The 16513-nt window shown below is 42.1% G+C and overlaps 1 protein-coding gene across 1 annotated transcript; it reads left to right on the top strand.

The window, feature by feature from the left end:
* Nucleotides 1–15148: 15148 nt before the first annotated feature.
* LOC119943690 (olfactory receptor 4A15-like) lies at nt 15149–16090 on the top strand. The gene has a single exon (XM_038764814.1). The coding sequence runs from the start codon at nt 15161–15163 to the stop codon at nt 16088–16090; it is 930 nt and encodes a 309-aa protein (XP_038620742.1). The 5' UTR covers nt 15149–15160.
* The last annotated feature ends 423 nt before the right edge of the window (nt 16091–16513 follow it).

The raw sequence follows: 16513 nt of genomic DNA on the forward strand, positions 1-16513 counted from the left end.
CAACTCAGGGTAGGTGATGAGGGCACAGGTGAGAGATGCAGATTCTACATAGAGAATGATGATCCTCAGTTTTGCTTTGAAATGATCAAGTAACAGAACTCAAAGTACCTTATCTCTATCATCTTGTCAATTTTCTCCGAATCCCAGGCAGGATGGGGAAGTTTTTACTGTACTCAATTCACACAGCAGAAAATTGGAGGAGATCAAGTTAACTTAGCTCCTCAAATCTGACGGACAATTACTCTCCCCCACTTCAAAAACTTATTGAAGTTACATCTCCTCTAAGGGGCCTTCCCTGACTAAGCCCCGCTTTTCTCTTCTCCCACTCCCTTCTGCATTACCCTGACTTGCTCCCTTTGTTCATCCCCCACCCCCACCCCACAGTACTTACATACATCTCTGTAATTTATTTATTTATATTAATATCTGTCTCCCCATCTAGACTGTAAGCTCAATGTGGGCAGGGAATATTTATTGTTATATTGTACTCTCACAAGCACTTAGTACAGTGCTCGGTACACAGTAAGCACTCAATAAATACTATTAAAAGAATGAATGAACTTACCCAGAGGTGTTCTAAATGGTCAGTGGTGGAGTTGGGAACACAGTCAATATCTTCAGAGCCTTTTAGATGCAGTCATCCTTAGAGTACACTGTGCTTGATTTCCATGCCCTTTTCAATAGACAAGAAAGCTCAGTAATTCTGACTATTCCAGTCTCATAAATTCCAACTGATAATAACATTCACATTCCCCCTAAGAGAAAAGTGCATTAGGATGATTCATTCAATCATATTTATTGAGTGCTTACTGTGTGCAGAGCATTGTACTAAGTGCTTGAGAAGTACAAATTGGAATGGTTCAGGACCTTCAAAAATCCTACCAGGCAGAGGATGATAAATCAAATGTTTAGCAGACAAGAGACCTATAACCTTTTGTATTCCCCTGATGCTCTTCTGCGATTATTTCTCCTCTTATGGCAGCCTTAGGTTTCTTCCTCCTTCTTATGGGATCAGTGCACATTTATTTTCCAGAGAAAGAAGAAAAGACAGTTCTGCCAAGGAAACAGATTGTAGGTAACCCAGGAATCTCACATAGAAACATAAAGCCCGCAATAAACTCAGAATTTAATGTAAAACTACCAGACTCTCTTCCCATTGACAAGAGTGATAATTGCTACCTCTCCAACTTCTCCTGGTGGTAGGGCAAAGCTTAAAGTCTTTGTTATAATTTTTAATGCATGGGTATTTGCACAAACAAAGCATTGGAAGGTGGTATCCAAACTTTCAAAAACTATCAAGCTCTGGGAAAAGACTTGAGTAGTGGTTGTGGGTAGGAAATGTGTATGCTTATTTTATACTGTATTCTCTCAAGTGGTTAGTACAGTGCTTTGCACACAGTAAGTGCTCAATAAATAAGATTGATTGATTGATAGCCCTTTTTTATAAGGTATTTGTTAAATACTTACAATGTGCCAGCACTCTGCTAAGTATGGGGGTAGAAACAAGTTGATCAGGCTGGACTCAGGCCCTGTCCCACATGGAGCTCACAGTCTTAATACCCATTTTGCAGGTGAGGTAACTGAGGTACAGAGAAGTTAAATGCCTTGCTCTAGGTCTCACAGCAGACAAGTGGTGCAGCGAGGAGTAGAACCCCAGTCCTTCTGATTCTCAGCCCGTGCTCTATCCAGTAGGCCACACTGCTTCCTAGGTCCTTGGTGGCAAATGCACAGTGGCCCTGTTGGAACCAGGAAACTCAGATAGGTCTCAGCATGGACAGTGAGTAGATGAGAATGGATTTAGGAAGCTATCAAGGTTGCATGCTCAGCAAAGAGACACCATCAAGATTAATAGTAATAATAATAATAGTGGCAAGTGGCTAGTTGGGATTAGAACCCAGAACCCATGACCTTGGTTGATGAAAATAGCAGAGGTTTAAAGATTGCGTGCCACAAAACAGGAAATGCATCAACACCTCTGAGCTCCTGATGATCAAAACAAAACAAATGTTTACAAAATCCTGCCATGGGATTTATAGTTTAGGCTAGGTTATGCAGATAAACAATGGTGTGATACCAGAGTGGAAGAGATCGGGTACATGCTGAATGCCACAGTCTACGGGCAAGGGAGAACAAGAAGGGAATTGCCATTTTACAGATGAGGAAACTGAGGTACAGAGCAGTGAAGTGACTTGCCCAAGGTCACACAGAAGATAAGTGGCAGAGTTAGGTTAGAACTCAGGTCTTTTGACTCTCAATCCCATACACTTTCCAATAGGTCACACTGTTCCCAGTTGCAATGTATTTATAAAAGAATCATTTCAAGACAATATCAAGTGAATGTAAGTATAGACCTAGAAAGATACGTGGATATTTTTGTGAACTATAGGAAGAGAATCTATATGTAGCCATCACCAAAAATATTAAAGACTAATAATGAAAATGTGCTATTTTGAATGTGAACGCAAAGTAAAAGTCATGAAGGCTGGAAAACTTACATTAGTTTCAGATTTGTTGATGCTGAAAATGTCTGAAGAATTGGGGCTTTATCCTATTTCTCCTCTTCACATGATGAAGTCCTTTCAGGATGAAAGACAAAATAGACCTTTAAAGCAGAAAATTCAGATTGTCTAGCCACGAAGTCAGCAGTCAGCAATTAATTTTAATCAATCTTCTCAGCAAAACGCATTTAGTGGTAGAAATTCACGTCCTGTTCACTGGACCTCTTTGCTCATTAAGGAGACAGGACAGTGAATAGACTACAGAGGACATTCTGAACTTCTCCTTTTCAAATCTATAACTACAAAAGAGGAAAAAATTGGAGTTAATAGTTCTCCCTCCAGCCCCACTCTCAAATTGCTGTTACTCAGATTTTTCTTTGGGTTACAGAATGACATTTAAAGTCGCCTCTATAGGAGTGTGGGGACCTATTGTAATACCTAGGGCTTTGAGTCTCTGTAGAATTTCTTACCTCCCTTTTTGGTAAGGTCTTTTTGCCAAAAGCAGGAGTTAAGTCTTACATGAATTTGGCCAGTTCTTTGGGAAAATACCTGTGTCTTTGACTAATTGGTTCTTTTCATTGAGAGCCTCATCTTCTAACGGGTTCTTGATCACATCTTTGAAAGCAGCACTGGTTATTATGTAGACTCTGATATTAGCTCTCATCATGGGGGGCGGTGAGAGGGCTCAGCACCCTGTGGATATGTTTTGAACAATAACAACCTACAAGGTTGCATCATTTGCATGGAATGTCCCTGATGCTATGCCTATTCTGTGAATTCAGAGAGGATTTCTGCAGGCCCCCAATGAATTTACCACCTTTCATGTGAGCCTAACTGGGGTTCAGACTCTGAAGAGACTCTTGGGGATGAAAACACCAGCAAGGTGAATTCCTACTGTGAACAAAGCACCTGCCAGTGGTTCATCCAACACTGAAGTTCACAAAATGGGTTCACTGACTGGCACATTTTCATTGAGAGCTTTTGATAGAATAGAGAGCCTTCCCATCACCGCCATTCGGAATGGCAGGGCCACCCCAGGTGATTGACAGCTGCTGCTGGGAAGTCCCCCAAGTCCTCCCTCTCAGTCTAGAAATTCCCAGCAATGAGGAGCCTTTATCCGCAGGCTGGACCAGGAAAGAGAGGCAACCGACAGACCACCTGGAAAGATAATAATAATAATTAGGGTATTTGTTTAGCTCTTACTCTGTGCCAGATGCTGAACTAAGTGCTGGGGTGGACAGAAGCAAATCGTATTGGACACAGTCTCTTATCCCACTTGGGGCTCACCCAAATGTTTGACCTTTTAGTTGTCACTACAGTGAATCTTAATCTTTGCAATACTTCTTGTCTCTTTTGTTGTCATTTTAGCTTCCCTGAAATCTCTCAGCTCTGAGGGGAGATGCAAAGCTCTCTCCACTTGTGCTACTCACATCACTGTTGTTATCTTATTTTTTGTATATTTTATCTTTGTGTGTGTGCAACCTGCCCATCGATGAGGTGACAACAGTATATTATTATAAGCCCCATCTCAAACCCCTAAGTCTACATTCTGAGAAATTCAGAACTGAAAAGCTTCATGGAAGAGGTATGGTGCAAGAAAGTGACCTGTTATCATCCATGAATGTCTCAGTACCAAGTTAATTTATTGGTATATAAAACTGTTAAAAGAGATTTTCTGTTGATTTTTTTGAGGAGAAATTTCCCCACTATTGATCAAGAGGATGCTGGACACTGAAATAACTAGATCATACATGCAGACAAGCACACTGTAACCCTTCTCTCTCAAGTTTCATGTTTATATTAATGTCGGTCTCCCCATCTAGACTGTATGCTCACTATGGGCAGTGAATGTGCCTGCTAATTCTCTTGTATTACACTTTCCCAAGTGCTTAGAACAGTGCTCTGCACATAGTAAGCACTCAATAAATACCATTGTTTGATTGACTGATTGATTGGTAGAGAGAAAAGGTGATCCAAAAGTCAAGTCAGGGAGGTCAAGTCTTCTCCATGTTTGGTAGCTGTCACAAGGGAGTAGGGGGGAACACCTCCCCTGCCCCTAAACCTGGACTCAGAGATGCTGAGATGCTTTTAAGTCTCTCTACTTCTCTTGGGGGAATGATTCAGGATGGGAAATAGATAAGGGAGGATTAGAGCTATGGTGATTTGCTGCAGCTGGCCTTAGCACTCCCAAAATGTCCCAGACTTAGCCTTTCACCTCACTGATATTTCACTCATTTAACACTCATGATATAACATTCATTTCAGTGTTTCAAGAGGCCTTATTTTTGCCAGCAAGCAGCCAGGACTGCTGGTTGTGAAGCGGCCAGTCAGTTCTCTGAAGTAACCAAATGCAAACCTCCTATAGGGACAGAGAGGGATAGAAGGAATAGTTGAGATGTCCTTTCAAGCAAGAGGGGAAGAATCAAAGTTTACTTGTGAACTTCGATTTCAAAATTTGCTTACAAATGGGTTTCCCAAATTTTAGATCCTGCTGGATATGCTCTGTCTAGTTATTTGTAGCTATCTCCTGATGTTGCCAACAATATCTCAAGAGCCCAATTCTTCCTTCCCACTGATCCTGGTGCCAGGTCATACTTGTCAGTTCCTGCACGCACTACCGAGTCCCGAAAAAGGGTGTGGCCTCCACAGTATCCTCAGCAGGACACATATTCATTCAATTGTATTTATTGAGTGCTTACTGTGTGCAGAGCACTGTACTAAGCATTTGAAATTGGTAATAATAATGATAATTGTGATATTTGTTAAGTGCTTACCATGTACCAGGCCCTGTACAAAGTGCCTGGGTGGATATAAGCAAATCAGGTTGGTCACAGTCCTGTCCATGTGGGGCTCCCAGTCTCAATCCCCATTTTAGAGATAAGGTAACTGAGTCTCAGAGAAATGAAGTGACTTGCCCAAAGTACCACAGCTGACAAGTGGTGGAATGTGATGAAATGATGTTAGTTCTTTGTCCGGCAGCAGGTAGATGATGGACAGAGGAGGCAGTTGGGGATGGTGCTATTTGCCTAAGAGGTATTTGATTGGATTATGGTTGTGCCTGGGCTCCCCTATCTGACTGACCTCCATCATGTTAAAGGGGATGATTTACATCTTGGTAATGAGTTGATGATTCCTTTGGAAGATTTCCCAGTTCTAGGATGCAATCTGAAGCAACCTCGGAGGGCTTGGGTTCTAAACCTGGCCCTGCCACTAGTCTGCTTTGGGACCTTGGGCAAGTCTTCTAGACTGTGAGCCCATTGATGGGTAGGGACTGTCTCTATATGTTGTTGACTTGTACTTCCCAAGTGCTTAGTACAGTGCTCTGCACACAGTAAGCACTCAATAAATACGATTGAAGGAATGAATGAAGTCACTTCTCTGTGTCTCAGTTACCTCACTTATAAAATGGAGATTAAGTCTGTGAGCCCCATGTGGGACCTGGACTGTATCCAAACCTGATTAGCTTGTACTTAACCCAGCACTTATTACAGTGCCTGTATATACTATGATTTATTTATTTATTTATTTATCAATCTATTTATTTATTTATATTAATGTCTGTCTTCCCCTCTTAGCCCGTTGTTGGTTAGGGATCGTCTCTATATGTTGCCGACTTGTACTTCCCAAGTGCTTAGTACAGTGCTCTATACACAGTAAACGCTCAATAAATATGATTGAATGAATGAACTGTGAGCTCGTTGTGGGCGAGGAAGGTGACTGTTGTTATATTGTACTCTCCCTAGCGCTTAGTACAGTGCTTTGCACACAGTAAGCACTCAATAAATACAGTTGAATGAATGAATGAATGCCTGGCATGGAGTAAGCACCTAACAATGCCATTAAAAAATAAAACATTACAAAACATAAGAAAAAAAACAAAATCTGCAGGCTCTTCCCTCTTTTGACCAAGACATAGTGGAGCATATGGGATGTGGTGTCAGCCAATCAGTAAATTGTATTTATTGAGTGCTTACCATATGCAGAGCTCTATACTAAGCGGTTGGGAGAATACAAGATAACATTATGACAGACACATTCCCGGCCCACAATGAACTTACAGTCTAGAGGAGGAGACAGACATTAATATAAAGTGCTCTGCACATAGTAAGCGCTCAATAAATACGATTGATGATGATGATAAATAAAATTACAGATTCATTCATTCATTCAATTGTATTTATTGAGTACTTACTCTATGCAGAGCACTTTACTATTCGTAAGTACAAGTTAGCAACATATGGAGATGGTCCCTACCAACAACGGGCTCACAGTCTAGAAGGGGGAGACAGACAACAAAACAAAACATGTAGACAGGTGTCAAAACCATCAGAATAAATAGAATTATAGCTATATGGACATCATTAACAAAATAAATAGAGTAGTAAATATGTGCAAGTAAAGTAAGTAGAATAATAAATCTGTACAAATATATACAAGTGCTGTGGGGAGGGGAAGGAGGTAGGGCAGGGGGGTGGGGAGGAGGAGAGGAAAAAGGGGGCTCACTCTGGGAAGGCCTCCTGGAGGAGGTGAGCTCTCAGTAGGGCTTTGAAAGGAGGAAGAGAGCTAGTTTGGCAGATGTGTGGAGGGAGGGCATTCCAGGCCAGGGGATGGACGTGGGCTGGGGGTTGACGGCGGGACAAGCGAGAATGAGGCCCAGTGAGGAGGTTAGTGGCAGAGGAGCAGAGGGTGCGGGCTGGGCTGGAGAAGGAGAGAAGGGAGGTGAGGTAGGAGGGCCCGAGGTGATGGAGAGCCTTGAAGCCGAGAGTAAGGAGTTTTTGCTTGATTCATAGGTTGACAGGCAACCAGTGGATATTTTTGTGGAGATGTGTATGTAAGTTCTGTGGGGATGGAAGGGAGGATGAATAAAGGGAGCAAGTCAAGGTGACACAAAATGGAGTGGAAGAGGAAAGGAAAGCTTAGTCAGGGAAGGCCTTTTGGAAGAGATGAACTTTCAGTAAGACTTCAAAGACGGGGAGACTAATCGCCTGTTGGCTATGAAGAGGAAGGGCATTCTAGGCCAGAGCAAGATGTGGGCGAGAGGTCGATGAGAGAGATGAAATTGAGGTACAGTGAGAAGGTTGGCATTAGTAATAGGAGAATGAAGGATTCAGGAAGATCCCAAGTGAGCTAGAGCCTTGTGTGTTTTGAAAAGCCACTTTAATGGACACCACCTCTACTGCTGACTGATTCCTATTCTTAAGTGGATGTTGTCTACATAGACCTTCAGTGTAGATGAGCTGACATTTGTGGATAATATTTTCGTCCATGCATTCTGTCAAAATTAATGCATTAATTTTGGCTATATCCATGAAATGCCCTTGAAGAAACGTTCTCTGTGGGTGTGAAATATTCCTTCCCCCCAAAATGTGGTCACTGGGCGCCAAGGGTTGGGAAGATTTGGGAATGGAACAGGGAACATCCAGGAATAAGATTGTTGAATCTGAACAAAACTGTCCATCAGAAAGACTCTTGCCAATCAGGCAAGCAGGAAAGCTAGGTTTGAGTGCAAGCCCAACTTTTGCCTGAATTTAAAGAGAAATCCATTAAACTGGGAACAAAATAGAACATTCAGTCAAACCAAGTGGACTTACAACACAAAATGGGACCAAATGTTAAATAAACCTGGAATGGATTAGTTTTAGTAGGTTCTGTGCTCTCTTCATCTTTGTTTTTGTTTTCTGTTCCGATAACTTTGCTTCCTGTTGCCAGAGTGTAATACTGACTGTTTTCCTAAGGGAGCATTCTATTTGTCAGATTCAACTCTTTTGTCCTCTATACTATAAGCTTGCTGTGGACAGGGAATGTGTCTATCACCTCTGTTATATTTTACTCTACCAAGCACTTAGTACAGTGCTCTGCTCAGAGGAAGTGCTCAATAAATACCATTGATTGATTTTGTCTATTAACAATGTTATCAACATAAAGTGCCCACTGATGATGTCTCCACTTGACCAATGTGTGAAATCAGAGATGCAAAAGTCAGGCAAGCAAGTGAGCAATCTCTTTTGCTTGAAATACACAGACAAAAGAGCTGGAAAATTTCTCTCCAAAATTATCTGAAAAATTATCTCAGCTATCTTCTCCAAATCACCAGTGGACATTTGGTTGCAAAGTTCTGGTGACTGGCAGTTTGTCCATGGTCATAAGAGGAACAGACATGATTTGTTCTTTGGGATCCAAATCCAGTGAAAATGTGTTTTTCCTTCCCTGAATCTATACTCATTTTTCTAAAGCAAAATTCAGTTTGGCATCATCGTGTACAAACCTTCCACAAGGGGAGACTGGTCATATTCCCATGAGGCTGATTGGACAGAATGTTATGAGGTTGTTCCTGAATATCTGTAGAATCCAGTTTAAATGTGAGAGGAGAAAGAGTGGAACTAACGAATCATCTTCAGGGCAGACCTAGAGCAAGGATGGACAAATCGAGTCAGGTAGAGACATTTGTCACAGTCTCAGCAAAATATATTCTTTCTGACTGACCTGGAGAAGTCACTGAGTTTTTAGTGCACTTAAAAGTCCTCCTTCATAAAGGATCCAGATGTTCTGAGAGGAGGATCTTGAGGTAATATTGCAGAGAAAGATTGGCAACCAAAGGAAATTGGACTAAAATTCATTGCTGCTCTAAATCCGGACTTTACTGCAAGAAAAGAGATCTCAGATCAAATTTGGGTTTATCCAGAAGCCATTTGGGATCTTATGGAATCTCAGATCTGATGCTTTTCTTGTTTCTAGGATTTTGTATCTTTGGCGGGGGTAAGGAAACGAAGCTGGGAAACATGGCTGTGGCTGGAATGGAGTGGCCACCATTTCCTTTCGCTTAACCGTGTTAAGCCTGTTGTCTGTTCTACCTCAAAGAGATTGTAACCGGAGTGAGTCATTGCTGGAGTTGGGTGAACAGGGTGCAGAGGAAGAAATCCACATCTACGAAGGCACAGAAAGTGACTGTTTGGATGGGTCTTTAATCACTCCTCCCAAGCCAAAAAAGTCACACTTTGTTTCCATCTTGGAGAAATCAGGATACTGTAAGTTGATTAATTTACCGAGAAGATACTGTGTGCAGAGCACTGTACTAAGCACTTGGGAGAGTACAATCGAATTAGTAGACATGGTCCTTGCCCTTAAGAGCTTGCATTTTACCAGGGGAAACCGATACTGAAATAATGTAGAGAAAGGAGGAAAGAGCAAAAGGGGACGTGTACATGAATTAATGCTTAAAGAATTGTTTATATAAGATATGGACATAAGTGTTATGGAAGCTTGAGTTTGTAATAATAATAATGATAGCATTTATTAAGCGCTTACTATGTGCAAAGCACTGTATTAAGTGCTGGGGAGGTGACAAGATGATCAAGTTGTCCCACGTGGAGCTCACAGTCTTAATCCCCATTTTACAGATGAGGTAACTGAGGCACAGAGAAGTTAAGTGACTTGCCCAAAGCCACACAGCTGTCAATTGGCAGAGCTGGATTTGAACCCATGACCTCTGACTCCAAAGCCCATGCTCTTTCCACTGAGCCATGCTGCTTCTTTAGGTACTCAGATGGCACATAAGGGCTGAGATGGCAATTGAAGGAAATATAGTCCGAGTAGAGGAAATAATTAATCAGAGTAGATCTCTTTATCGGAGATGTGATTTCAGTACCACTTTGAAATTGGGGGGTTTGAGGAAGTCGGGGAGGGGGTTCTGTAGGATTTGCAGAGGGAGGGAGGTCCAGGCAGAGAGAAAAACATGGAAAATCGATCCCTAGCAGAAGAGACAAGAACGAAGCACCGTCTGGGAGGAGCGAAGAGTGTTATTTGGGTGTAGCGGGAAAAGAGAATGGATAAGTAGGAAGGACAGAGTTTATTGAGTGTTTTAAAGCCAGTGATTAGGAGCTCCTACTTGATGCATGGAGGACTGGAAAACCACTGGAGGTTTTTGAGGAGTGGAGAGATGTGGCAGAACAGCATATTAGAAAGTTCTACATTTTAGAGAACCAGTGTGGCCTGATGGATAGAGCACACGTTTGGGAGTCAGAAGGACCTGGCTTCTAATCCCTGCCCTGCCCTTAGCTTTCTGTGTGACCTTGGCCAAGTCACTTCACTTCTTTGTGCCTCAGTTACCTCATCTGTAAAAAGGGGATTAAGAGTGTGAGCCTACTGTGGGACGTGTATTGTGTCCAACCTGATTAGCATGTATCTACCCAGGCACTTAGTATAGTGCCTTGCACATAGTAAGCACTTAACAAATGCAATAAAAAATGATGCTGGGCTCAGAGTGAAATAGGGATAGGAGAGGAGAGTGACTGATGCAGCTGTCAATCCATGAGGGTCTCTAAGAGGGAATATCTTTCGAGCTACTAGCTAAAGTAGTTTATCAAATGAGCTATTGAGGTTGGGGGACAATACCAGAAACATCACAGGAAATTGTCCATTCTAATATTACACATTTAGCAAATATAGCTCTTCCATTTTGGCCGATCATTACTTCAGTGACTTTTTTTCATCTCATTGAAAAGAATTTTATTCTAACTCTTTTCGGCCAGCATTTTTCTCTAATGATGATCATGTCTGGAGATTGTAAATTCCATACGAATATCCGTTTCTCCTTCATGTGCTTATATCAAGGTAGCTAATTGGAAAACCACATATTTAGGGCACCATTAAGCCCCATAAAACTGTGAATAAAATTAGAAATTGACCTAATTTGTTCCAAATCCAAAACCAGTTTTGAAAAGACTCCAGGGAACAGTTATATGTTTTTATTGGAAATCTCACATGTATACAGGTGCTCAAAAATGCCTTTTTCACTGCATTTATATTTAGCCCTTCAGAAATATTGCCCATATTTGTACTCTCCCAAGCACTCAGTGCAATGTTCTGCACATAATAACCAATCAATCAATCAACCAACCACATTTATCGAGTGTTTGCTGTGCATACAGTACTATACTAAGCACTTGGGAGAGAACAATATAACAGAGTTAATAGATATGTTCCCTACGCACAATGAGCTTACAGGCTAGAGAGAGAGACAGACAATATAAATAAATAAATTACAGATATGTACATAAGTGCTGTGAGGCTGAGGAAGCGATGCAAATCCAAATGCAAAGGTGATGCAGAAGGGAGTGGTAGAGGAAATCAGGGCCTATTCAGGAAAATCCTCTTGGAACTGTGCCTTCAACAAGGCTTTGAAGGAGGGGAGAGTGATTGTCTGTTGCTTATGAAGTGGGAGGGCATCCAGGACAGAGGCAGAATATGGTCAAGAGGTTGGCTACGAAGTAGACGAGATCAAGGTACAGTGAGTAGGTTGGCATTAGAGGAGTGAAGTGTCTGGGCTGGACTATAGAAGGGATTAGCGAGGAAAGGTAGGAGGGAGCAAGGTGATGAAGTGCTTTAAAGCTGATGGTAAGGAGTTTCTGTTTTATGTGGAGGTTCTTGAAGAGTGGGGAATCATGGACTGAATGTTTTTGTAGAATAATCTGGGAAGCAGAATGAAGTATGGATTAGAGTGGGGAGAGATGGGAAGCAGGGAGGTTAGCAAGGAGGTGAATACAGTGATCAAGGTGGGATGGGATAGTGATTGGATTAACGTGGTAGCAGTTTGGATGGAGAGGAAAAGGCAGATTTTAGAGATGTTGTAAAGGTTGGACTGACAGGATTTAGTGACAGATTAAATATATGAGTTGAATGAACGAGTTGAGTTGAGGAGAACACCAAGGTTATGAGCTTTTGAGGCAGAAAGGATGGTGGTGCTATGTGCAGTGATAGGAAAGTCATGAGGAGGACAGGGTTTTAGGTGCGAAGATAAGACAGTGCTGTTTAGGGCATGTTATGTTAAGTTATGTTAAGTAGAGATGTCTTGAATGCAGGAAGAAACGTGAGACTGCAGAGGAGAGATATCTGGGTTGGAGATGTAGACTGGGGCATCATCCACCTAGAGATGGTAGTCGGAGCCATGGAAGCAAATGAGTGGGAATGGGTGTAGATGGAGAATAGAAGGGGACCCAGACCTGAACCTTGAGGGGAGGGACCCCCACAGTTAGGGGATGTGAGGCAGAGGTGGAGCCTGCGAAAGAGACTGAGAATGAATGGCAGAGAGATAGGAGGAGAACCAGGACAGTAGACATTCAATAAGTTGATTGATTGATTGATGTAAAGAGTGGGTGGGCATTGAAAGTTTGAGAGTAAGGATGCAGGATATAGGATACAAAGAATTGAAGGAGTCGAGAATTATTTGTTAGAGAGAGCAGAAAGTGGAGAGGGGCAAGGGCAATGCCTTAAAGGAAGAGCCCTACACATTTCCATATGTTTTCTTCTGAGAAGCAGAAGCCCAAGAGGGGATTTAGTAGAAACTTACATCCGGAAGGAAAGGAGTAAACTCCAAGGTATATTTCTTGTTGTGACTGTCCTTGTTTCTGAGAGCACTTCTCTCCCCATCTTCAAAGCCCTTCTAAAATCAGATCTTTTTCCTGGGGCTTTTCCTGACTATGCCCTCACTTCTCCAATTTTCCCCCACTTCTGCATTACCTGCACTTGGGTCTCTACCCTTTAACACTTTGACATTCATCCCAGCCCCAAAGCACTTATGTGCATGTCCATCTACCTTTTATTTTAATGTCTGCCTCTCCCTCCAGTCTGTGAGCTTCTTATGGACAGGCTCAGTTCTACCTACTCTAGTCAATTAGTTAATCATATTTATTGAGCATTTACTATGCACAGAGTACTATTCTAAATGCTTGGGAGAGTACATTATAGCAATATAACAGACACATTCCCTGCTCACAAACAACTTAGAATCTCTATTGTATTGCACTCTCCAAGGCATTGAATACAGCACTCCAGGCATTCAATAAATACCACTGATTGAATGATTGACTGATAATAGGACAAGAAAGAGGATCCAGTTTCCTTAATTCAATAATTAAACCCTTTATTTTGAGAAGAAAAATGCAGAGAGATTGTCCTTTTTTAGATTATGAACATAGAGAAGCAGTGTGGCTCAGTGGAAAGAGCACGGACTTTGGAGTCAGAGATCATGGGTTCAAATCCCAGCTCTGCCGCTTGTCAGCTGTGTGACTTTGGGCAAGTCACTTAACTTCTCTGTGCCTCAGTTACCTCATCTGTAAAATGGGGATTAAGACTGTGAGCCCCCCATGGGACAATCTGATCACCTTGTAACCTCCCCAGCACTTAGAAGAGTGATTTGCACATGGTAGGCGCTTAATAAATGCCATTATTGTTATTATTTTCAGGAATCTTTGTGGCCATTTGCTTCCTCTCACCAATAGAACCCATTATCTATAAGGGAGTCTCTCTGGAGTGGAAGCACAGAAATAGGATTGTCTTAAAGAGGAACATTTAGTTGTCCTACCTTGTACCATTGGAGGCATTCACAGTGAGAGGAGGGAATAAACTTAACCTGACAGTAAGTATACCTTGTCTACTAAAAATAGACAACAGTTTTCTAAAGTGAACAATTCAGCAAGCCGATTTGTGGCTTAGTGGAAAGAGCACGGACTTGGGAGTCAGAGGTCGTGGGTTCTAATCCCAGCTCCATCACTTGTCATCTTTGTGACTTTGGGCAAGTCACTTAACTTCTCTGTGCTCAGTAACCTCATCTGCAAAATGGGGATGAAGTCTGTGAGTCCCATGTGGGACAACCTGATTACCTTGTAACTACCTCAGTTCTTAGAACAGTGCTTGGCACATAGTAAGCACTTAGCAAATACCATTATTATTATTATTATTATTCTGATCATCCCTCAGTAAAGCAAAATGGCTTCTGTCGGGAGCTCAGTGTGCTGTGAAATCCATCATTCAATCAATCCCATTTATTGAGCACTTACTGTGTGCAGAGCACTGATGATGATAATGATGATGATGGTATTTGTTAAGTGCTTACTATGTGCCATGCACTGTTTAAAGCACTGTGGTAGATACAAGGTAATTAGGTTGTCCCACATGGGGCTCACAGTCTTCATCCCCATTTTACAGATGGGGGAACTGAGGCACAGAGAACTTAAGTAACTTGCCCAAGGTCACACAGTTGACGAGTGGCAGAGCCGGGATTAGAACCATGACCTCTGACCCCTAAGCCTGTGCTCTTTCCACTTGGTCACACTGCTCCTCAAGCACTGTACTACATTCTTAGTAAAATACAATACAACAGACTTGGTACACATGTTCCCTGCTCACAGTGAGCTAACAATCAAGAGGGGGAGACAAACATTAATTATAAATAAATAAATTACAGGTAGGTACATAAGTTCTGTGGGGCTGAGGGAGGGGTGAATCAAGGGTGAAAATCCAAGTGAAATGCTGCCAATGGTACTAGCCACACTAGTTGACAAGCTCTGATCTAAGTGGAACGAATACTGGATTCAGCATGTCTAAGCACTTAATACAGCACTCTGCACAGAGTATGCACTCTGTAAATACCACTGATTGATTGAAGGTGGGGTATAATACAAGTCACTTGGATAGATTTTTCTTTCTGTCAAATGGGACCAAGGTGTTTAAAGAATGAGTGAAATATTAGGTAGTAGAAATACAGTATCTTGGGTTCCATGGAAAAAAAAATGGTGCTAAACAAATTCAGTTATCCTTATCATTGTAGGTAAACCAGTTCTCTGTTGTGCATGCTCATCGGTATGTTCATCACCAACACCGAACTGATGGAAAAAAGGAACAATGTGACCGAATTCATTCTCTTGGGACTTACCCAGAATCCAGTGTTGCAAAAACTTTTGTTTGTTTTGTTCCTAATCATCTACCTGGTAACTCTTTTGGGAAACCTGCTTGTGATCATAACCATCAAGGCCAGTCAGAATCTCAGCTCCCCTATGTACTACTTCCTCTCGTACTTATCTTTCATCGACGCCACCTACTCCTCTTCCACTACTCCCAAAATGATTGCAGACAGCCTGTCTGCCAGGAATGTCATCTCCTATGATGGCTGTATGGTCCAGCTCTTTGTATCACACTTCTTTGGAGGGGCCGAGGTCACCGTTCTCGTTGCGATGGCCTATGACCGTTATGTGGCCATCTGCAAACCCCTGCACTATTTGATCATCATGAGCCGGCAGGTGTGTGCCCTACTGGTGGGGGTGGCGTGGGTGGTGGGCTTCTTTCATTCAATAATTCAGATTCTGGTCGTATCCCAGCTGCCCTTCTGTGGTCCCAATGTCATTGATCATTTTTTCTGTGACATGTACCCTTTGTTGGAACTCGCCTGCGCAGACACCTACGTTGTGGGCCTGTCGGTAATTGCCAACGGCGGCCTGATCTGCACTATCAGTTTCCTCTTGTTGGTCATCTCCTACGTGGTCATCTTGAAATCCCTAAGACGTTATAGTTTGGAGGGAAGGTGCAAAGCCCTCTCCACCTGCAGCTCTCACATCACTGTCGTCATGCTGTTCTTCATTCCCTGTATCTTCATCTATGTGAGGCCTGTCTCCACCTTTCCCATGGATAAAGCAGTGGCCCTCTTCTATGTTTTCATTACTCCCATGTTAAACCCCTTGATCTACACCATGAGAAATGCGGAGGTGAAAAATGCCATGAGGAAGTTATGGAGCCAAATAATGACTTCAGGAGAGAAATGAATCATTTTCTGAGAATTATGTTGTTTTTTTCAGCGAGAGAAGGAAGGAACCAGCAGGTTCTTCAGATGCTTTAAGGAAATTCACTGTGACATAATTTCTTCTAAAAGAACCGTACTTAAACGTTTTAATGTATTCTGAATTGTCGGGAAAATGAATGTCATTTCCTGTATGTGTTTAAGTCTTCCTTCTCATCATACACATTGATTAAAAGACTGCTTTCAGTACATTCTAATGGTGATTGGAATCCTCTTAAGGGAAGAATAGAAGGCAAAACAGATAATTTTGGTAAATAGGAGAACACTCAGAATTATATACTCAATAAGTGAAATCATTGTGTCCAGAGTGATGTAGTAATGAATCAGCGTGGCTCAGTGGAAAGAGCATGGGCTTTGGAGTCAGAGGTCATGGGTTCAAATCCCAGCT

This window comes from Tachyglossus aculeatus, chromosome 22 (genome assembly GCF_015852505.1).
Source record: "Tachyglossus aculeatus isolate mTacAcu1 chromosome 22, mTacAcu1.pri, whole genome shotgun sequence".
In the NCBI taxonomy this organism is placed as follows: domain Eukaryota; kingdom Metazoa; phylum Chordata; class Mammalia; order Monotremata; family Tachyglossidae; genus Tachyglossus; species Tachyglossus aculeatus.

Coding starts and splice junctions, on each gene's coding strand:
- LOC119943690 (XM_038764814.1), top strand. CDS start 15,161: ATGGAAAAAAGGAACAATGTGACCGAATTCATTCTCTTGGGACTTACC.